The 24,005-nt window shown below is 36.9% G+C and overlaps 1 protein-coding gene across 7 annotated transcripts in view; it reads right to left on the reverse strand.

Annotated features, from left to right (window-relative positions):
- DLGAP1 (DLG associated protein 1) overlaps nt 1-24,005 on the reverse strand; it is a 358,503-nt gene that overhangs the window by 150,604 nt on the left and 183,894 nt on the right. For 4 of the 7 annotated variants that reach the window (XM_080381374.1, XM_080381371.1, XM_080381372.1 and 1 more), the window contains one exon: nt 11,202-12,227. In XM_080381374.1, coding sequence (XP_080237500.1) covers nt 11,202-12,155 — 954 coding nt within the window. In that variant the 5' untranslated portion in view covers nt 12,156-12,227. Of the gene's footprint in view, nt 1-2,929; nt 22,204-24,005 lie in introns of those variants that run through there. The other 3 variants (XM_080381373.1, XM_080381376.1, XM_080381377.1) reach the window with 3 other exon arrangements.

Here is a 24,005-nt window from a genome sequence, read left to right on the forward strand (position 1 = left end):
AGTAGTGTATTTCCGATCTGTTTTCAGACAGATATTAGATATATAAGTCAGAGTATGTAAAGAATCTGTGAATTCTCAGAGGACATGCACTTTAATCTGTTTAACATTTCATACATTATACTTTAGTTAAAGATCTGTGTTTTTTCTCATTAAAATAAACTAGTGATTTAATATTTAATGAACTAAATAAAATATGGTAGTATAATGCTAAGCTTGGTGTCTTTAACTAAGAAAAAGTCAGGGGAGTAAAGTTACAATGCTCATAAAGCACCCATAATTCAGGCAAGCTGAACACTTACAGTTTTATTAAATAATAGACATACTGTAAAATTTAACTTTATCGTTTATAGGTGCAATACAAATGATGAGATATAGTTGCTGTGGGCACCATAACTCTGGAATTCTTGAGTTCTGTTATCAATAACCCCAGACATAGGTACAATACTTTTAAACCCAAAGCTTCTTAAAATGGTTTAGATACAATAGGCCAAGCTGGTTGCAATGAATTTACCACAAAGCTTCCTATTCGCACATGTAAACACTGTGTATGTACCACGATGAGCTTTGAATGCATTGCTCTGGCCCCACAGTTTGTGTGATGTGATCAGGAGGAAGTTTCCAGTCTCAGCTCCACTCACTCACCAAAGTGAGCAGCCACTAAAAACCAGCACGCTACCCTTTTAGTAGCTCTTTCACCTTTTAAAAACTCTGGTTGCAGAAAATGAAAGTTGAGCTGTCACATAGAGACCAGGGCCACAGCAGTCCCAGGGAGTGCCACAAACCCACCGGCTCATTTGTGTACTGGCAGCCACCTGTATGTGCAAAACCCAAGGGAATGATACAAATGCAACCCAAGTTCCATAACCATGTCATGGGTTTAAGGTTTACCTGTATGTGCCAAAGAGAAAAGGATGGCTATGGTTAGGAAAAACAACCAGATTTAGAGAACAGCCTAAAATAATCCAAGTATGCTTCTAATTTCAGTTAACACATTAAGGAAGTCAGAGTGTTTGTACAAACTATCTTACCTGCCTAGACAAAGCTGCAGCAGAAGAATGTAATGGATATTTGATTAAAAAGCTATTTTAGTTAAATAGTTTGTCAGTTTTCTTGCAGACATTTAAGGCTGAGTGTTTTTTGGTTTTTTTTTTTTTTTTTTTTTTTTTCCAGTAAGGTTTTGGTATTTGAGTGGGTATTAGGGAAAGACATTTAGGTCCAGATCCCCTTTATCTTATTTCAGTTTTTCAAGAGTTGAAAACCTTAATTTCAGAAGTTGGAGTAGGAGAAAACAGACATCATGTAACTGTTGGAGAACACTTGCAGGGTAAAGAAATGCTTTAGAAGTAGATTTTTGCTTTGGCTATTAATGGTTGTAATACTTTTTATGAAAGGATCTCAGAGCACTGTGTATTACTTGAGCAGGAGAAACAGCCCTTAAAGCTCAGCATTTCCATTTTGCTGTTTAGAAAACACAGGCAGAAAAATAATACTTTTGTGCCTATAGTCAAATACCTCAAGCAATACCTACTAAAAGAAGTGACCTCATTTTCAGAGTGCTTTCTTTGGTGCCTAAAAGGAATGGCTGTAACAGCTCATGCAGAAGATGCAATTTACTGTCACAATAAAGTGTTTCATATCAGCGAAAAAAGTAAAAGATATAGCCCTCTCAAAACTACACATTGTGAAAATAAAATGGATCACATTATTGCATGTTTCTATACATTCTGTTTCTATACATACTAAACTATGTACTAAACATTCTGTAGTGTGTTTCTTCTGTTGATCTGGAAAAATGCTGGGAAAAGTGTCCATGTGAACCTCCAGCTCTTTTATTTTTTTCAGTCAGGAGGTCTGCACAAATTTTCCCACAGGCTCTTCCTTTGTTTGAATGGCCAATGTTACGTCTTGCAAGGTCGCATACCACACTGCATGCAAGTGCATATGCACAGTATCTGCTGTGTTAGAGAATTAATAGCATTAAGATTGGCACACCTGAGATAAAGCTGTTTCATGCTTTTAAGAAAATAGTATTATCCAATTACCTTGGCAATATGATTTTTTTCAGTATCAGAATATCAAGCAGGAACATCACTTGCATGATTGTTTTTACTCATGAAAAAGGGGGAAGAACTAAACTGAGATCTAACAATGAACATAATTGTTTTTATTAAAATAGAACTATTATTCTTCACACTGTTGAAGTAATAGAGATTCTGGAAACATTTCATCCTGCAAATGATCTTTAAGTTCATGTACAATTGTTTCTTTACAAACCTAAATATCAGAAGTGCACTTATAGAAAAAGCACAGTGAAACAGAATACCATTATTACTTGAAAATACATAGAAAATATTCAGCAAAGGCCTCTGAGCCAGGCAACATACTGCAATTTAAGACTTCAGCATACACCTAGAAATAAAATGTTTTTTACAAGTATGAAAGCTAAGCCTGACTATAGTTCCTTTCTTCTGATTAAATGGCAAATACAAGATTCTTTTGTAAACAGAACAGACTATACAGATAACATAATGCCACCAGCCAGCATCTTGCCTGGATTCAGCTTGATTTAGTGTATAGATTACCTGTCCTGATCATTAACTAAATGTATGTTGCTCTGGAGGTGTTCACACTTTGTCATTAGCCAGACTGGACTGACTGGTCAATTCCTTTAATGCATTTTTTGATATAAAGGAACTGCATTTTTCTAATAGATAGTCTAGGTCCCCAAATAGAGAAACTAAGCAAACAGGTTTACTGCCCCCTCGGTTTTCAAGCATTAATTTCAAAAGCTCACACATAGTGGCATGTGAAATAAACCCAGAATGTAAGGACAAAGCTAAAGAACACAGTTGTTATTCAATTTCTAAACAATAAAATGAGAATAACCAATTTCCTTCTTTTTTTTTCCCCCAAATTGTTATTAACTTACCTTACCAGATGAAATAGCAAACAGACTGTCTCTATAGCAAATTAAGTTCATTATTGATTTCTAGTTTGATTTGGTTTATTGCAGCTGAAATCATTAAAGCTTCTCCCTGTGCTTTGCCAAAGCAATGTGGATGACTATAGAAGTAAACACAAGGACTGGAAGGAGTGGCTAACCATCGCTCACAGCAGTAGACTCGTAACTTTAGCTTTCTATTAGTATGCAAATACTTAATGAAGTGAAATCACACAACTGAAGAACAATGCTTAATGACTGCTCAGTGCAGATTTTCAAACCCATGCAATTTGGTTTTCTTAGCCAGTATTATGCCTCTTCTGTTGTGCTGTTAAGGAAGTTTCAATTGCCATCTTCCACTTATTAAGCCTATCCTAGCACTCATAAATGTTGAATTAATAAGACCAATAAAGGTGAGTAGCATTTCATTCTATCAATGTGCATGCATTAAGAATCATTGAAGTATGCAAAAAACCCTGATGCCTTAGAAAGCTTAAAGAACAATATATAAGCCTCAAATGTTTTCAAAAAGGCAGATAGGAAGGTTGCTTCTATTTAGGACAAACAATATGCTCAGCCCCACCTGCTTTAGCTTACACTATTTCAGCAGTCAGGTTCTACTACAAATTCATTTAATTTAGCTGACGTATCTCCATAATTTTTACATGAAGAGCATTAGAAGTCAAGACGAAGACCCTGTCCAAGATAAAACATTACTTCCTCAATCCCAAGTGCCTACACCTTGCATCAAACCTGAACAAGCGGTGTGAATTGCAATCTTCATTCACATAACAGTAGTTTGGAAAGTCTTCTGAAACACGAATCCTCATAAAGTAAGTCATCAGACAAAAGTCTTCAAGCATCACTCCAGTTTATAGTTTTCATTCACCAGAAGGTACCTTGACCACTAGTTTGTCAATCTGCTTCACATCCTGTATCATGAAGAGGAATGTGTGTCTCCTACGTAAAACAACCATGTCTTGATTCCTGATAAATTTTCTCCTTCTGCTTTGTGCATAAAAATCCAACCAACCATGAAATGGGCCATGTAGATACAGTAATTCCAGCCAAAGGACTTGCAAGTTTGCCACCCACAAACACATTCTGCAGAAAGGAAGCCAGACAGCAACTACCACATCTGTTAGCTGAAGGAAATGTAGCTGAAGGTCATACAGCAGGACTCTTAGCCAGGACCTCAAGCTAAAACTGCTTTGGTGATACTCATGGATGATAGTCTCTCTGTAGCAGAGGGCAGACATTCATTCTCATCTTTCTCAATATCCTTGAAGCTTTCAGTATGCTTGGCTATAATGAGATACGACTCCTTGCCCAAGTAAAGATAACAGAATGACTGTTAACATAAATACCAAAGGACACTTTCAATGACTAGCAATGAATACATGTTCTTTCACTTCTAGATACCTTCTTCTGGTGAGGCAGGTCTCTTCCTAACCACTCCAGCACCTGCATACAGTGACTAGTTTGCATCAAATGCCAATACTGTTAAATGAGATGTCATTTTACCTTTCTTTCACTACACATGGCCACAAGTCTGCTATCAAGCAGCCAGCAGGAAACTGGCTTGCGGATGGAGAACATGTGGCAGAAACTGTATCCTTGGAAGAAAACAGATGTGGTGAGGATAGCATTTTGAGAAACAGCCCTTATGCTGTTTCTCTTGGCTGACTATAACTGGATAATCTGGTGCTTTGCTAATGTGCTCTCGCAGGCAGCTGAACTGCCATCTCCAGCTGGCCGTTAGCTTCTGTCACATTTTAGTGAACAGTGGACAGACTTTACTGTAACTTCCACAATGCTTTCTTTTGGATTACAGCAATGAAATATACCTGTGTAAGAAGCTTTCCTTTCACTCTAAGAAAACCTTCTTGGTTTCAGAACATCATCATGTGTCTTCTCAGTGACTCCAAACTGTCACCTCTGCTCTACAGCAGTGTACCATTGGGTGTCAAATCAAATTTATGCTCTTGACTCTCATCTTCTGGGAACTGAACTGCTAGAGACCAGGAAATCTGAAAGATTTCCTAACTGATTAGCAGGCTGGGGTTATGTCAGTAACAAAAATTAGACAAAAACCTACTTGCATAAAAGACTCAGAGACAATTCAAAGTCTGTCTCTGGAAGCCCTGGCCATCAGAACTGTAGCAGTGCCTTGTCCAACTGCATGGCACATTGTTCAGCCTTTGGTGAGGGAAATACTTACCCATCCAAAGTCCAAACAAGACAGTCCATTGCACAGGCTCAGGGTAAGAGGATGAAAGGACAAATGATACACAATAGATTCATCTTCTTGTTACTTAATTCACTAGTGACAGAAGCTCAGCTGTGCAATAAACACAGCACAAGAGCATTTGTGAGGCAGAACAGAAACTGTGGCCAGCCGCCCCAGCTCAAACCACTCTTCTGGCACTGTTGTATCTCCCCACTTAAGACCTGCACTATAAATTCTATTATTGAAACAAAAAAAAGCAATAACTGGATGTAGGGAAAATATTCCTTATTTGCATTAGCTGAGGAAAACATCATTGATTAGTATTTTTTTCCCCACCTGCTTTGCGTAGCTCCAGAATAAAAGTTTAGGATTTCAAGCTCAGATGCAGATTTAAATGATCCTCTTTGCTGGACTTGATTTGCCTTGATTTTTTTTTAAAGTAGAATTAATGTAAATAATAAGATTAGACACTCCAGATATTTAAGGCTACAGAAAGGAGTCAGAACCAGGACTGAGTCAAATTGTATCCATGAAGGAACTGAAATAGATACCAAATGCCAGGTATTGTGTGCAGCCATAATTTTCATAAACATTTCTGACATAACAGTATACATAACATCGTGCCACCCAAGTATGTTGCTAGTTCCTATATATGGTATGCTAAGACACACAATGGGCAACCAGCTGCTAAAACTGTGTTTATTAATGGATGCGCTGTTAGAATGTAGGATGTTATCAGCATGAACTAACAGCAATACAAGTTAATCTAGAAAAAATAAGATCAGTGCCAGTATATTCAATACTAAGAAGTTACAGAATGGTGATAAAACTGAAGGATAGAAAAGTATCACCTAAGGAACATGGACAGATAAAATGTGAAGTACTGACATTGCTGTAGAACAGCTCTCTTAGTACTTAGGTGGCCCCCATTACTGCATTACTCAGACACCAAAGGTCAGTCCAGCTTTTAATTAAATGAATGAGAACACAGCAGCTGTTAAGGTGAAATATGTGGCAAGATCATTCTCGCAAACTCAGCTGACATTTTTTTTTTAAGGTAAATTAAAGAACTGCAAAGATGAGAAGGACAGCTATACTGAAATACTCTCCCACAAATTTGTCTTAATATGGCAAAGATATCTTGGGTAGGTTAGCAGGTAGGCTAAATAACCAAGCTATATGTTCAATAGAATTATTTGTTATGAATTTATTTGTAAATAAGCTATTTTGTGCTTTATTTATATTTTCCAAGTGCCAGTGCAAAAAAATATCTAACTTTATTCATTATTCATATTACCCATCTCACAATTTAAAAACTGAAATAAATCAGATTTCTGTGAATTATTTTTTCGCTTTGTTATTGTTAGAAGTTATTTTATTTTAAAATTCATGAACATTTAAGAATTTCCAAATGTTCTCATGATTATTCCATTACCTGGAAGGTGGCCTAGAATACATTACAACATTTGACATTTTATTTCACAGTCATTTGAATTGTTTCACTAGCTTTACTGAGAAGTATGTTTTATGTGAGCTTAGTAAAAAAAGTTTGAAACCTATACCTCAAACACATTGTAGTACTGACTGGAAAACTGAGGGGAAATAATATATGCTTCATTGATTTTCAATCTATAATGGAATAAGAGAGAAACAGACAAATCTTCAGATATATGGAAAATGGAAGATCAATATTAATGGATATTAAACCCCAACTTTTATATATATATACAAGGACATACTAAAAGATTAATTTCAATGTAGTAGTTGCGATGGAAATGCAAACACCACAAGTAGAGATTAACTGAAAATGCAGATAGACTTGCATAGATGAACCCAGTATAAGAGATCTAACATGAATTGTTGTGTTGTAAGGATAAACACTTTGTAATTTAACATAGCACACTAACAAATCATATGACAGATACTGGTCCTTATTAGCACCCTGACCTAGGGCAATGCCCTCTGTTTGCCTGGACATTCATGGACACAGGAACAGAAAGAGACTGGGACTGAGCAATATCTCTTAAGAAACTGGAAGCTCCTTGTCCTGAGTCTGGAAAACAGGTCATAGAAAACTATGAGTTTCTTAACACTACACTTTATATAATAGTTCACATGACAACCTTCACACAGGAAACTGAGCACAGTACCAACCAGAGTCCTTCACCACCAGAAAATGCTTATTATACCCAGAAACTTGTCTTATATTTTTTATGGTATTTCTTACAGTCTCCCACCAAAGGACAAGCAATGCAAATGTAGGAACTCAAATGACTGCACCATCGTTCCCACCTCCTGCACTTCAGTTTTGAGAAGTAAAATTTCCATTCTCAGCCCCAAGTATCTGACACAATTGACTTCAGTCTCATCAAATGGGATCAAGAGGAAACATATGACTGACCCACAGAAGAATAAAAGAGGAATAATATGAAAAATGTCATCCTTTATATTTTTCTCCATCTTTTAATGAAGGGACCAAGGACAATGGGGACGGTAATTAGAGGGAACATTGAATGGCAAAACTATAATTGGAGACAGACTCTGCAGTGTATTTGAAACCCTATTAGCTTCAACAATCATGAATTCATAGAAAACAAGAGTGTAAAAAATTTGTACCCGTGTATTTAGACCCTACTGTTTGCAGAAAAAGGCTGCTGCTTACATTTCATCTTCTACAGTTTTCTTAATTTTAATTTTTTGAGAGGAGAAGTTACCAGGGAAGTAAAGGCTGTCCACTGCTTTATAAATTATTCTCTCAAGGGAGGGAAACCAACTTGGAGAAGAATTTTGAGAAAAGATGAACAGTTCCTTCTCTCCTTCCTTCAAATTAGTCCAACTTGTAAACTGGATCAAATAAAAGCATTTTCCTGAAGCAAGAAGATAAAAAAAAAGGAATTTAACTTTCTGCCTCCCAGTCCCTCATTCTTGAAAGGAGAAATAGAGAAAAGAGAAAAATACAACTCCATTCCCAAAATGCAGGTGAGAGGAAAAGGTTTGCTTGACGGTCTTTAGACTACTCTGGGAGCCAATATCTCTTTCTGAAGATGCACAGTGTGAGCCAAGTCTCTCCTAGGCCTCCAAGGATGGACACTGCACTTCAGCACCCAGGTTGGAAGCGGAGCCTGCCGGGGCAAAGAAAGACTGTGCAATGCAGGAGGACTCTGCATTGGATCCAAATTCCAAATTATGAGAAATAAGCCCATCTGTAACACAAACTACTGCCAATTCCTTCCACAGAATGGTTATGTGGAAAATATCACACCAAGTGAGATAATTGTTTGTTATTTCCATGTCTTTACACTGAGAATGTATCCAGATACTTTTGTGAAAAAAAGCCCTTACAAGTAAATGTGAAATCAATGTCATCTGTGATCTCTGATATACTCAGTTCTATCAGAATAAAGAAAATGATCCTGAGTACCCTGAGTTGAAAAAAAGTCACTCCATCAATGAATTCAGATACTACGACAAGAGGAGTTTGCATGAACGAAATAGTTGCCTCTTTAAAGGATCAGAGAGTTTATGACCTGGACCATAAACAACAGCTTGAATTACAAGTTTGTTGATAAAAGCATCTATTTAACATTTAATGAGTTGAATAAAACAACAAAGTGTCATCATAATGAAATGAAACGAGCAGAGTTGTCCAGTATCGTCATGATTTTGCAGTTTACATCTCATCTAGTGCATTTCTAATTGTTCTAACATACCACAGCGGCCTTTTGGTACAATGATAAGGTCAGCAGGAAAATGACAGATACACAGAATACCTCTGCAGCCCACTAATGGAGTAATGCTCTGCTGCTGTTAATATATCTTTATACTGCAGGACAGCCAAAAGGCCTCAATTAGGTTTGCGCCCATTGTGCTGGGCACTGTGGAAACACAAAAGGGAACAAAGTCCTAGCCCCAAAGGGCTTGTAGTCTAAAGAGATAAGTGCTAACAGTGAAGAGAAAGGCAATGGGATGCATTCAAAATAGACTGACTTCTTAATACTTGTATCTATTTGTCATCCTTCCAAGCTGCTAAGAGAGAAGAATAATCCTGACCTGCTTCCTCAAATCTACTCTGAATATTATTTTCAATGTTAATTGAAACCTGCTTAAGATTTTCCTTTTTCTTTAAAACAATTTCTAACCAGTTATATTTCCATGGCTTTTACAAGCAAGTATACAATTAGAAAAAATGAAACAAAATTCAATGAAAACCAAAACAGAACTACCGGTGAGAATGAGAACCACGGTGAGAATTTAATTATTGTGAGAATTCAGTTATTCTAATTCCTGCCCTTGACAATTGTTGGACATATTTTCATACAGACACAGATAATGTCCTCTAATTCCACTTCAAGAGTCTATTCCTGTCAGTTAAACATTATCTAAAAGTCCCTATGGAGGTGTTCATTTAAAGCTGATGCTGGCACAGTTTTTTTCTCTTTTCTGGCCATCTGGTCACAAACTGAATAGTGAGCAATTTTATCTAAACCTGAGAGTAAGACTGAAGGAGTAAACAAAAACATCAACAAAAGAAGTCTCAGGGTCCAAAGTAACCACGACAATCAAGCCTGAAGTTATGATTTCTTCTCACTCACAAAATTCAGACAAAAGGGGCTTAATAAAAAAAAAACACCCTCAAAAGGTTGCAACCTGAGACTATTTTGAAACCCCTCTTCCTCTCCAGTCCATACGCACAGCTGTAAACACACACTGAGCATTCATATTGCCCCCTCAACCCACTCTCACAACAATTAATAGAAAATACACAGATCCATTTCTCTACATTTAAAACATAGAATCCCAGAGGCTGGCATTCAAAATTATTTTGCATGCCATTCAATAAAACCTTTTAAGATCAATTTTTAAATGCGGATGCCTCAGTCCTACGCTTTCTCTGCATACTGACTTAAACAACAGAATGTGGAAGCTGTCTCATTAAAGTGCCCATATGAGAAAACTCACTACAGTTTCTATACAAATAGACAAGAGTCCCACTACATTAAAATAAAACCAAATCATCTTAGCAAACCTCTTTTTTCCTCATGGTCTTCTCTCTTCTCTGTGCAACGTTGTTCCATCTTACACACACACTTAGATGTGCCATAAGTGCTTCGTTTAAAGTGCATAAAAGCTACCCAAAGCTCTTCTAAGAATGAAACAGTTTTAATATTTTCTGATCCATGTTCCTGCCACATTCACCAGCAGTATGATAGCTCCAAGAGCAGACATCTGATTCTTGACATTTAAAGATACAATACTGGTGAAAAATAGTGACGCTGTATTAACTGCAAACAGCTTGTGAGGGAGTAGGTGATGTACTCCTAAAATGTATAATCAGAACAAGCAATAATTTCAACCTTTTGATTTTTATTTTTGTCTCAAAGCCATGAAAAAGAGGAATAGCTAGATAAACAAATCTGGACATGTTACAATAACTGTTTTATGAGAATGTATATTCTATGGCAAAAAGGAAAGTAGGCTGTTTTCCTGCTGGAGAAAGTATTTAGGTACCCCAAAGTTTCTCAAAAGGGTCTCAAAAGCTTTCATAATAAAATAAGCAGTAAATGAAGGCGAATCTTGAAATTACAGAAATCAAAGAATTTGTATCCTGGTAACATTCAGTTAATTGACATTGTAATGCTAACTGCAAGCACTACAACATCAAATTCCCTGTACCCCTACTGTGACTGCCTTATACATTCAAAAAAGTACACAGAAAGGTCTTATTTTGCCCACATGAAAAAAATTAAGCCTGTTCCAACATGAACTGTTTCTTTGAAATAACAAATGCTGGCAAAAAAAACACAACAAAAAAAACCCCAACACCCAAAAAACCACACCCCCCCAAAAAAAAAAAAAAAAAAGCAAATTTATTTATAAATTTATTTATCTTTAATTTCAGCAGCTTTACCCCTTGTTTGGTGATCAGTGACCTCTCGGGAAAGTTGAAATACCAGAGCAAACCTCCATCCCCCACAAACACCTGAGACAAGGCAGAGCACAGTTAACAGCAATCAGTTCTCTGCACTGTACCTGGAGGTACTGACATGACCGTTCCTGTTGACACGTCTCTGCCTTCACCACTGTCTGGTCCATGTTAACTGATGCTTTCTGGTAAACTTCACGGGCTCTGCTCACGGTTAATGTAGAGGACCAAGAGCTTTTCTTCATTAACTGGGAGTCCAAATTCATGGGCAGGTTTGCACAGGTAGAGCATTTGACATCATTATTGCTTCTGGATGACTTCACAGTATGTTCGCTAATAGTGTTATAGGCTTCCATAAAGTATTGGGAAGAAGAACGATCAGGACATCTTCCCATGGTCATGACCCCACTGGGACCATGATAAATGCAAACATCATTGTCCAAGTTGTCATCTGAACTCCACCATCCTGATGCATTGGATCTGGGCTTACCTTCCGATCGCCTTTCTTTACTCTTGCTGCGCTTCCCATACCTCATTGTCTGTGACTCCTCCGGGCTTGCTTTGCCACCATTGACGCTCCCCTTGGATGGTCCCTCCAGTGAATGGGACTTGGTAAAGAGCTTTTGAACAGAATGGACCAGATGCCGGATCCTCCCTGGGCTGTCACTGCGGTGCTCCATGGCAGTCCGCTTGTACTGCAAAGTGTGGTAGCCATCCCGATTCAGAGGCAGCTGCCGCTCAAACTGGTCCAAAAGGTTGGCAGGAATGCGGTTGGTCTTGTTGGCAGTTCCGTGGGGAACCAGAGCACACTCGTCCTTGAGTTCGTGGTGGGAGCTGTAATGCCTCCGGGGAAACGTGCTGCTGGCGATCTGGTCGCTGTAGGGCACCATACACTCTGCCTGAAAAGAGTTCCTTTGAGTGTAATAAGGGTGGTCTGCAGGATGGGGGTCCACCGGGTTTAACAAATATGGCTTCCTGTCCGGGTGGTGTGGCAGACTGTCACATGGAGGGTCACAGGCAACCCCATGATGATGACTACGGCTGCTGGATAATCCCTTCATCACTGATGTAAAGCGAGTCCCAAAGTCATCTAATACGTATGGCTATGCAATGGGCAGATCTCAGAGAAAGGCCTAAAAGAATGAAATGCAACAGAAGCCATAAGATATTCAAGCTAAGAAAAAAACCAACATGTGCACATTTAGGATTCATTGTTTCTTATTGGAAAAATAATTGGAAAAAAAATTTTCTGATTCTTTTTAATCACTTAATCTTTCCCATGTCCAGCGTAGTGATAGGAGATACCTAAAGAATACACAAGAACAATTATCTTATTCCACCAGCTAGGAAACAAATGCAAGAAATCTTTTCTGATATGAAATTCACTATTGCTCACAAATCCACAGCAAGGTAAGTATCATGACCTACAGTCTAAAACCTCAGTCCTGAAAACATTTGTGGACATGGGCCTCCCAGGAGTCCTTAATTACTCATCTGCATGTTTTCAGGGCCAAATAAACACATTAAAAAGGTCATGTCTTTGAGGGAGCACTTTCTAGGTAGCTTTGGGCCAGATACTGTTGTGCAATTAATGGGAAACTTTTCTTGGTCTTCATTGCACATCTATTTGTGATTCAAGTGCAGTTCTACTTGATCACCATGTTGTCTGCCTAGACTGTAAGCATCTCAAGACAATACATAAACATATTTCTGTAAGCTCTTTTCAAATTAGAGAATGAAACAATAATACATTACACTGTCAAAATGAAGCCAAACTAACTGTTTAATAACCTATATACTTGGGCTGGTTGTATTTAATCTTTACTCACTCTTATGCACAAAAAATTAATAAATTGTTCTGATAATGCATGGCTTAGTTTAATTTTCCAAAAAATTTCAGAGTACTAAGCAGTGTTTAAATATCCCTACGTATTCCTTCTACCATTAGTATAATCGGTATAGCCAAAATATTGCACACTGCTATAAGTCTATGGGATTTCAACACTTAATACTTGATTACAGTGATTTAGCCCTGAAGTGACTCAATGTTATAGACTGTTGATTACAAGTTGAAAATTGAAATCTTCATCACAAGTGACATAATAACCACTCTGTTTGAGGCCAGATGTCCTCATTTTAGCTCTCACCACTAGCAAAACTCTGCATGCAACTGCTACTGTAACCTCTGAGCTACTGACACGGAAATTATGGGGTTTCAGAGGTGGCAAAACATTCTCATGGTGCTGTGTCAGCTCCTGATGGACAGAGGACTCCTTAGAGGATGCCCTCTTCTACCACACACAACTGAAATTGGAGTCACTCAGCTACTTTATTCCTTTGTGGCATGGCTAATCACATAATACTTTTGGAAATATCACCCTTGAGATCTTTCTTGGAGTATAGATAAACTTGCATAGCAAACAGTTTTCTACTATGTTCCTCCAGTGTCCTCTCAGATAAAGTTCACGTTTTAACAGGTTGTAGACATTGTACCTACTGGCAAATTGTCAACAATGAAGCTTTCTAAATAACATTGAGTGAATGTCAGTCTGGAAAAGCATGCTCTGCCTTTCATCAGAACATATTTTGTATTTTCTTTTGAATCTGTGGTGAGCTGAAGAGGAGTGTTTTTTCAATATGCTTCAAAGCCAGTCTGGATATCCTGCATTTTATTCCCCCCTCACTGCATCCCTGCAATGCAGAAGATGATCATTATCAGGAGACCCTGAATTCGAAAAAAAGATTTTTCAAAATACCACAAAAAGCACTGGAAATATTCCAAATGGAGGAGCTCACTGGCTTACCTGAAGAGGAGGACGGCCCAAGGCACTTTTAGAAGCACAAAAATAATATATTCAGAGGCTGAACTTGTCAATTACACTGTAGTGACAATCCTTAGCGCTTCTAAAAAGCCTTTTACATCTCTCTGAACTCCTTTAAAAATATGATCTGCTAGACTGTTTAATAGAGAAAAGTCCAAAGGGGTGTAGTAGTAGATGTTACTTAGATCTTTGAAAATGTGACTTGACCAAGAATATCCCATCAAGAAGAATATCACTAAAGGATATAATGACCAAATAAAAATACTCCAATATCTGGTATCTATGAATATCTTTCACACTTGAGGGCTTGTGAAAACAAGGCTTCAGCCAGTTAATTTTTATTTAAATCCATTTATAACCATGCAACACTCCTCAACATGTTTGATATATTATCTTAGAGTTAACAATAGTGTGCTCTATAAGATAAAAATAGTAAAACCTTGCCCCAAAGTTATGAGAAACACATGAAGAAGTGCAGTAAAGTGGGACATGTCCAGAACCAGGGATTTATTTTCATTTTTTCTTAATCTGAATGGCTCTGAAATTTTCATTTTTTTCTACTGTGGAAAAAGAGTATGTGTAGCCAGAGAACCGAAAGGACTGATATTTTACTGTATGAAGTCATGACAGGCACAGGGGATGTCATGGAACTATTAAGAATATGTAGTCTTAATATATTGATAGAGCAGAATAGCTGGGATGAGGAAACACTTGATCTGATTTATAGGCTGGGATGCAATAGTGTGGAACATCTTGAAGACAAAGATGAGCTTAAAAGATACAAGTGTGCTTTGACCGATGAGAGCAACAGTGTTACCAGCTGTGTTTTGGATGGACTGGTAATATGAATGCAAAGCAGGATGTGCAAGAAGTCTCAAAAAGTGAAAAACCTTATGAAAAGTGACATTTGACTGTATATAGAGAAAGGGATAGGCTTTCCATAAATTGTGGAGGAAGATTGGCTAAGCACTCCTATATAAGCTTGGATGACAAGTAGGATGGTGGAAATGTTTAAAGAAAAGATAACATTTAGTTCTACACCCATTTTGAGTCTGAGCTGTCACTAAATATTCCATGAGGAACTACAGGAGAAAAAAGCAGAAAATAGATAGGATGATCTGCCCAAGAGGAATCAGATGAAGAGATACAGAGAATAACAAAGAAAAGATGCTTGTGAAAGCAAAAAAATCATAGCATTACAAACAAAGGAGGATAAAGCTTTGCAGGAGCAGCAGATTTGAGAGGAGAAAAAAACAGAAGTAGCAAAGACCAGAGAGTGATAGAAAAACTAAACCAAAACCAAAAGGAAGCAACAAAAAGGCCTGATGGTAAAGGCTCCAAAACCTGGGAGAAATTGAAATTCAGATTAAAAAATGTTTATTCCCAACTCTTAGACTGGTGTATGCATTATGAGAGTTTTTTTCTGCTGTAACAGCATTGAAGATATTTATTTTATCATGTGTCAAGTGTGATAAAAACCCATGAGTATTAACCAGAACATGGCTTCTTCTTACCCTAACTATATTACTGCTGCTACAGGCTTGAAAGTGTAATGAATTAGAAAACAACAAACACTGTACCATAGCGCAACTTCCAAGAAGGAAAGAATAAGTATAGCATAGTATAGCATACTCTGCACTGAAGAAAGGAGTAGTGCTTTTCTTAAATATTTAGTAGACAATTCTTCTGCAGAGAAAAAAACCCAACACAATTCCTAAATCACTCTCACACCTCAGTCCTGCTTTAATATGTTAATATATGTCTAGAAAAACCCCCACCCTATAGTCTCTGATTCCATCATTATTTTTCAAAAAATATGCATAATTTTCCATAATTGTGTTGGCTGAACCTATCAAATAATGTTTAGTGCAATTAACAGCTGGAGACAGGGCTATCTGATCATATCATGAATAGCTGAGAGGAGGCCAATTAAGATTTTTATTGTACTGTATTTTTTGGCCAAACTAGGAACATTTAATTACTCATGAAATAAGGCAAGGCAACAGATGAACACACTGCATATTAATAAACAGTGGAAATAGCAATTCTATGTACAGCAGACGAAAAACACTGATGGCATAGGAATAAATGAGATATTAAATAGATACAGTATTGTAAGGCTAAAGAATGCTTATTAGTTTCAACATTCATGTTACATTTGCTTTTGTTTTCTTGAGGATGCCCTGGGTAAGAAGGATATGAATATATTAATCCTTGCTGCTAACGTGGTGTCCCTAATGCACAACAATTTGTTGGAATAACTTAGTAGCTAGAAAATTGTGTAATTAATTCTTATATAATTAAAGTGAAAATGCATGCAAAATAACAAAAGCTGAATGCATTAATTACCCCCACTTTTACAAATTCTATTTAACTATATTGTCTACATATGTTCTAAATTTATCCATAAAACACATCTTCAAGAAATATATTCTTTTCCTTAGACATATGTGAAAATTTCTTTCTTTAAAAGGTTTACTGATATGCCACACAGCCCCTCCAATTTTATCTCAAAGGACTGCAGATTAATATTTCTTACATTTTTACAGGAAGCTGTGAAAAACAATCAGGTAACAAATGCTTTCACTAAAATAATGCATACATAGGTATATAGACAGTAAGCAGGTAGTACAAGAGTGTAGTAGGTAGTACAAAATGGATAATTAATAACTAAAAATGACTGATATAATAAAATTATTTATGGCCATTAGCAACTTACAAAGCTTCATAATTGAAATGTATTTTTATAGGAACAGTTCATATTTTTCTCTTTTTTTCCAATAATCTGATAATGTTATAGCAGTTCAAGATTCAGATCAAGGCAAACTGCCACATGCACAATATAATGCATAATGCATAATGTAAAGTGTAAGGTCAATAACTGTGAAGATAACTGACAGAATGGCAGTGATACCTATGTCAAGATGTATAGGTTAACTATAAAAACATGGAAGTAAGATATATATGAGGAACAGACAAGCATTCTCTTCCAATTTGTATTGGCAATATACAGAAGGAAGGCAACGCAACTACCTTACGTGTGGTTACCCACAGACACCCTGACAGCCAACTCTAACCCTAATGCCAACAGAGACACCTGATTAAGTGCCATTAGGACCACAGCATCTTAAGTCTTATATCTTTGTCTGTTCAGAAACTAAGGCATTGCTTATTTACTCACATGCTATGGAATGTTCCCAGGGAAATTCCCTTCCCTGATTCTTAGAGTTTTACAGAAACATGGACGATAACTTCTATGCTGAGAATCAAACTTCTATACGCTACTCAAACAGCACACTGCTTTATCCCAAAGGTCTTGATATTTTACAGCCATTTTGTGTAGCCTGCCTGTTATGTTATATCACATTAATGAAAATCTAGACATCAAGAAAAGGATATATATTCTAAAATGCATCTATGCACATATTTTATTAAAGGTGTACAGAAGAAAAGGAGGTCTCAAATTATCTTTCTAATCCATTTTGGCAGCTAATATTAAAGATACTGTGCCTTGGGTAACAGTCTCAAGAGAATGATTGGCCTTTGCTTCCAGGCCAGCACTCACACCAGGCAAGTCATACTTACAGTATAATTTAATTTTAAACAGTGGGCAGGGCGTCATAAAGAAAAACATTTTGGCCAGTAACATAAACTCATTCCAGCTTCATGGGCAGATCAATAAGTGGCAGTAACTGGGGAAAAAAAGTAATTAAACTCTAGCTGATCTGTGAGGAGTCCCTTGTGAATGGTATGCATACCAAAAAAACAAGGAGAGAAGCATCCTACTAACAATGTCATAAATATAGATATTTCTTAAAAATTTCTGTCTGCACCCAACAATTTTTAGTTTGGACACACTTGTGATGACATTTACATTTGACGATTGTTTTGGTCCATGAGCTTTTGCTGGGCAACTGTGGTGGTCAGTACCAGGGTAGTAGGTTCCTTGAAGGTCTGGGTTTGAATTTCTTTTCTTCATCTCTGTGGCTAATAACAAGTTGATTCTTCACTAGAAGTGTCACTAGAACTGTAGTCACTAAAGGAACCTAACATATAATTAATCTCTGAGTCATATCTAAATACATTACAAGGTCTGCAAGAGTTCTAGCAGCAATATGTCAGCAAAATTTTGACACACACAGTCTGAGTTTTTCAATCCTGTTAGGAGTGCAACTGGGCAATATGCAGGATTGCATGCAAAAATCTTGGCCCTACAAATAGAAATACTAAACTGTGAACATCTGCTCTTCCACTCCTGTCATTTGCACACACAATTAACAGGCAACTGTTAAAAAATCCTGATCTGTCTGGTGACTAATAATATTCTGTGTAATTAGACTGCTCATGCCTTTTCTGCAGTATAGGACAAAGAGTCTCTCTGACTTGATAAGGTACAGCATATCAGTTGGAGAGCCTGTTGTGATTTCCGCTGAAAAGTCAGAACTGCTAAACAACAATTTCTTCTTCCAGAAATAATGCAACCAGAAGATTATGTCTGCATAATGTGCATGTAAGATAATGCATTAAATTGAATCATTTGGTAAATGTCATGTAGGCAGTATTGAAGCATATACCTCATTTACAAGTTTAGATGTTTCATTTTGTCCTTCTATGACTTCTCAGTAGGATGATGAACTTAATGACCTCAACTTTTTTTTTTAGCAGTACTTAAAAATGAGTTTCCAGAACGCTGTTTGGGGCAGGGGAACAGCAAAAAAGCATGAAAAGGAAGATACTCCAGAATTTGGAGCAAGGCTAAAACATACTTTTCTAGGTTGTTTGTACAGATAATCAATGATTTAGACTGCTTGTATTATCTCAGGTTTACAAAAGGAAGCAAGTATGAGGGACAGGCTACATGTTCCTACAGAACTGACATCTCATAAAAATAGAGGGGCTACCACAATGGCATAAACCATACAATATTAAATGACTAATACACATATGGAAATGTCAGATATGTACATGGATTCCTGCAAGACAGTCAGCTATGAATGTCAAAGGCTTATTTTTATAGTAGGAATGAGATTATCAGCAGATAAAACCTACTGTCCCTGTGAAAGTCAAGTAAATTAATGCTCTGCAATGTGTTCACACAGTGAAAATGGACGTGTGCTAAAAGCAGCACTTGGTCCTCATTGCAAGGACACTTACTAATGTGACGAAGCAAAGGATCCACTGCAGTGTCTAGTGATTGTCAGTGATCTGATGGAAGCTGCTAATCTAAGTCAGACCTTGCACCAACATTACACAGTCTTCAGCTGCATGACTCACTAAGTCATTTTCTACCAGCTTTTAAAGTTCTCTGCAGTTCTGTAGCATGGCACTTTTGCAACAGGAATCACAGTGAAATTATTGCCTGAGCTACAGTTTTTCATGACCTCAAAGGCTTTTCTACACATGTCTTGAAATGACAATATGTCAAGCCAGTCAACTAGCTCTTCATAGTCCTATGCACTGCAGTCCACTCAAAGCACGCCGCACCAAAGAATACATACTTTTATTTCTGTGATGGCAGTGACCGTGATACGTGATTGACAAGCAATTCTCATGACTCAGACTGGCTCTAAGCTTTTTAGTCCTTGCTATTTAGATATTAAGCTAAACATAATGCTAAATGTTTCTTTCTCCACCAAAAAACACCCAGCTCATTTTAATGTAACGAAACACAGTCTCTTATGAGACTCTTTCTACCGCTCTGGTCTTATTCACTCACAGACCTTGACCTCATTTAGCAGAAATAGAGACTGATTTCCTTGAAAAATGTTCTTCCAAGTACACTGTGATCTTTTAAGTCCAAGCAAAAGTGAATGCTACAAAAACATATCAGCATCAGAGTCTATTCTTGCAGATGGTTTCCCATCTTGGCTTTCAACTAGTAGCTCCATTTCAATGGTATCACCCCTGAAAATCTGTTGTCAGCCCCAGAAACTAATGAAAACAGAGAAAGAAATTTCCAAGTGTCTTAATGGAGAAACTTCACAGAAACCTTACAGGAACGCTGAAGACCAATGGTAAGAGCTATGAAGACATTAGTTTTAGCAGAATGACACTACAGGGCTTACTGATCTTCACAGCTGGACAGCTCGTATACTACCCCCACGAGCCCACCAGAAAGAAAAAAACCCTGCAAAGCCTCAGTGAAAATGTCCCATGTTGTAACTACCAGTAAGAACTTCCTAGAAAATCCACCTCATAGTCATACTGGTATTATGGAGCTTTGACTTTATCAACAAATGTCATCACTATGATCATGCCTGGCCATGGATATGTTCCAGGTCCTGCTTGCCTAAGCCGTGTTTATACAGTGAGGAAGTAGGAAAAGAGATGAAGCAAAGAGTGGAAAGAACATTCTGCTCATCTCCAAGGCCAATGAACTTCTGTATGGGAGAAAACTGACTCTTGGAAGAATCAAAAGCCCTCTGTGAAGGTATGACACAAAAAAGCTCAGCAAGCAAGGTGGAAAGTTCATTGGATTGGAAGAAAACAGTTATGCTTTGATCAAAAATCTTATTCATTTTAACCTGTTTCTTCTCACTCAATCTAAAAAGAAAAACCAGCAAATCTAAGCTTGGTTTAGCATTGAATATGAAATATCTGAGTAAAAGGTAGAAAATAAGAGGCCTATTGTAACTGCTCCCTAAAATAGGGCTGTAACATTGAACTACCTGAGTTTAAGTTTTTAACAGCCAAAACCCCAATGAAAAACTGAACCAAATCCTCATATATGCTGTGGTATATAAATACAGCTGAAGAACTTTAGCCATCTTATCTTTGACGGCTATAGTAACTGATTGATATTTGTTGTCACATAGATGGAATGGAAATAATTTCTGGTTAGATTTGATGGAAGTCTTCAGCCACTTACTCAGATCAACTCATCTCATTTCACCTCTACCGGCATAAAAAATAAGAAACAGAAAAATTATCTTATCAGAGGAAAATATTTGCTACAAATATTTTTCATGCAGCTCTAATTATGAAGAAATTGAAATGGCAACCATTTTGCAAGTAGACTATTTTTCACAGAATTCTGTGAAAAACATTAGTGAGCTATGGCAAACTAGGAAATAAACCTTGATTTTTGAAGAATGTCTGAAAAAAATGACTGATACTTTCAAAAAGCCACGTAAGTTTATCAAGTACCTTATAGAATACAATGTGACAGCAAAGGTAAGTGCAGAAGAGAAAGTCTGAGGGCAAAATGCTCTTCTCCGAACATGGCACAGGACAGTGGCTGCATCCCCTCTGGGAGGGTGTTCTGCCCTCGAATAGAAGGCACAACATCTCAACTTCTGCTTGGAGGCCTCATTCAGTTCCACCTAAACCACAGAAGCACTAGCTACCTTTAACCTATAAATTTACAACAGCAATAATTTAAAAGCTTTTATGAACCCCCCATACCAGTAACTTTGATATTATTTGGATATAATTCTGATTGAAAACAAAAAATAAGAAAAAAATGTATCTCAGATCTTTCTACTGTTATTTGTGCACATCTGATTTGTTTCCACTGTTCTCGTGTCTTTCTTCTTTTTTCCCTGTGCATTTTTAGTAAATATAGTCAATGGTCTGCACGTACCTAGAAACAAGTAAATTTAAAAATTAGAAAATACTTTTGCAAAGTTTATTTTAAACTTTTTTTCATGTATAGTGAGGTAGGCAGACAAGCAGCATATGACAAGAATCTGTAGGAATTATGAGTCTCCAATTAAGAATCAGAAAATAGTTCTATTAATATGCAGGTAAAATCAAAACAAAGCTTAATTACTGAATACAGAACACTTCTAATGAAGGCCTGCAAACATGCTAAAAATTATTCATAGAAATAAAATTTTCAGCAGAGTAAACATGTCTTAAACATTTCAGAAATAGCTTTCAGAATAACTCTTAAATCGGGAAGAGACAAAAATAACTGAAAAAATTATTTGATGAAATTACTTGTGGTGAATAATAGTCTGATGTTGGATAGCTGAAAAGGAAAAACGAATGAAAATGCTGATGGCTTGAATTGCACAGGTCAGCTTTCTGGTGTCATGGAATTAAGCAGTGATTTGTACTTGGGTTACTGATCTTTACTTCCACAGTTCGTGACTGATCTTTTATCAATTTGGTGAGGTGACACAGGATTCACTCTGAGGCTTTGAAACTGGCAGGAATACGGTGGTGGTGGTACCCTCACGTTAGGGGTGATGTACTTCACATATGTATTGGTAAGAAACTCAGGTCTGAAGATTTCTTCTTCACCGTATGCACTCTGTACAGCAGCTCATCATAAATCACTGTGCTGAGATATACCAAACAGCAAATGAACATGTTACTGTTGAAGGATGCCTGACTCCATCAGCACAGTAGGCATCTATACTACATGTTTCACTCCTGGGGGCTCAGAGGGAAAACCAAAGCACCAGACTGTTATTTTATACTAGCCTTGACAGAACATCACACATTGCTGACAAGAAACACAATAATGAAGTACACTATTAAAACTTTTCTTTATATTTAGAGTCAGGAAGTCAAAAGCAAGTAAAATATAGTGAAGAATATTTCCATTTCACTTGAACTTTGCTGTATTAAGGAGTATTCACTGAAACAGGAAAATCAAAGTGAGGAAGGGAAAGAGTGGAAGAGAAAACACTAAATGAAAAGAAAGAAAAGGAAGTATGAGCTTAATTCTCTTTTGGTTTTTTTTTGTGTGTTACTATTCCTAGCAATGCCCCAATTAATATAACTTCATAGATCTCAGTGGAATTACTCCTGACTAAAACCAGCATGAATATCATGAAAGTGAATGGAATGAACTTAATCTCTGCATATAACACTTTCTAATTTAATAATAACAAATACGTATTTTCCATAATGTTTAGCAAGTACAGTTTCAAACCCATTAATAATACATTTTAGAAGATAATGATATTGGTAACTCATCGTTTTATCACATAGAACTACCATAAATGAAATGCACTCCTGAAATTTATTTTACAAATAATGGCAAATGATTAAGTACACTGAAATAACATACCCTTTAAGGTGAAATGCTTCATTTCTAGGTTCTACTCCAAAGCATCATCACGAGTATTTTAAAAAATCACTTAATTAATGCATTTAAAATTATTTTAAATTAAATTAAGCTCTAATAGTCTGTAAAAATTGCCTGCAGAGTAATATGAAAGTGTGCATTAATTATTTCCATAGCATTGAAAATATTTCAGGAAAAGAGTTCTTTTACAAGAGAAACAGCATGAGCAGGCTATTATATATATCAAACTGATGATATATGCAAAACATCCTGATAATTCTTTGTTACTTCCTCCTCCTAATTTAATTTCATTTCATTTCAGGGTGATGGGTGAGGGGATTCACATAACCTACTTTAATTTTTGTATTAAAAAGTCATAGTCCCTTAAACCTGAATGAAAAGTACACAGCCTTTTCATTTTATTACTTCTTAGCTATTCAACATAAATAACATTTTTTCCTTTCAAAACATGAGGTTCATCATATGTTAAACATCAGTATTACTGTGTAAGCTCAGGAGGAGCCACAGCTGCTACACTGTTTGTCCTCATACATAATATGGGGGTTATAAGGGCCATCCATAACTGCTACTGCAGAGCCACAATTTTTTGTTGACATAGAGTACACCTTTTAGAAAGATAGTAATTCTGATTGTAAAGATATGAAGTAACAGAATCTGCCATATTTCCAAGCAAATTATTCTGGTAATTCGTCACTGATACATAGTTGCATCAAAACCTGTCTGGTATCCACTTCCAGTTAATAGCTATTCAGCCTTTTGAATAGACCTTTTCAGCAGCTGTAACCATAAGCCATGTTCCCACATGCTTCTATAACACAGAACCATTTCATGCCCTTCTCTGCCATAAACCAAATTGATGGGGTTTCTTCAATCACATCTAAATACAGATTTTCAGACTTTTAGTAAGTAACTCCTGAAGCTGTCTCCTGTCCAGCCTTTGGCTACTTTATAAAATACATTTCCTATCGGATACGCAATAATGTGGTTGTGCCGTATCAGTAAATACAGATTTGTTCTTGTGAATTCCTCTGTCTGCAAAGAACTTGACT

The sequence above is a fragment of the Falco punctatus genome, assembly GCF_963210335.1.
Source record: "Falco punctatus genome assembly, chromosome: 3".
In the NCBI taxonomy this organism is placed as follows: domain Eukaryota; kingdom Metazoa; phylum Chordata; class Aves; order Falconiformes; family Falconidae; genus Falco; species Falco punctatus.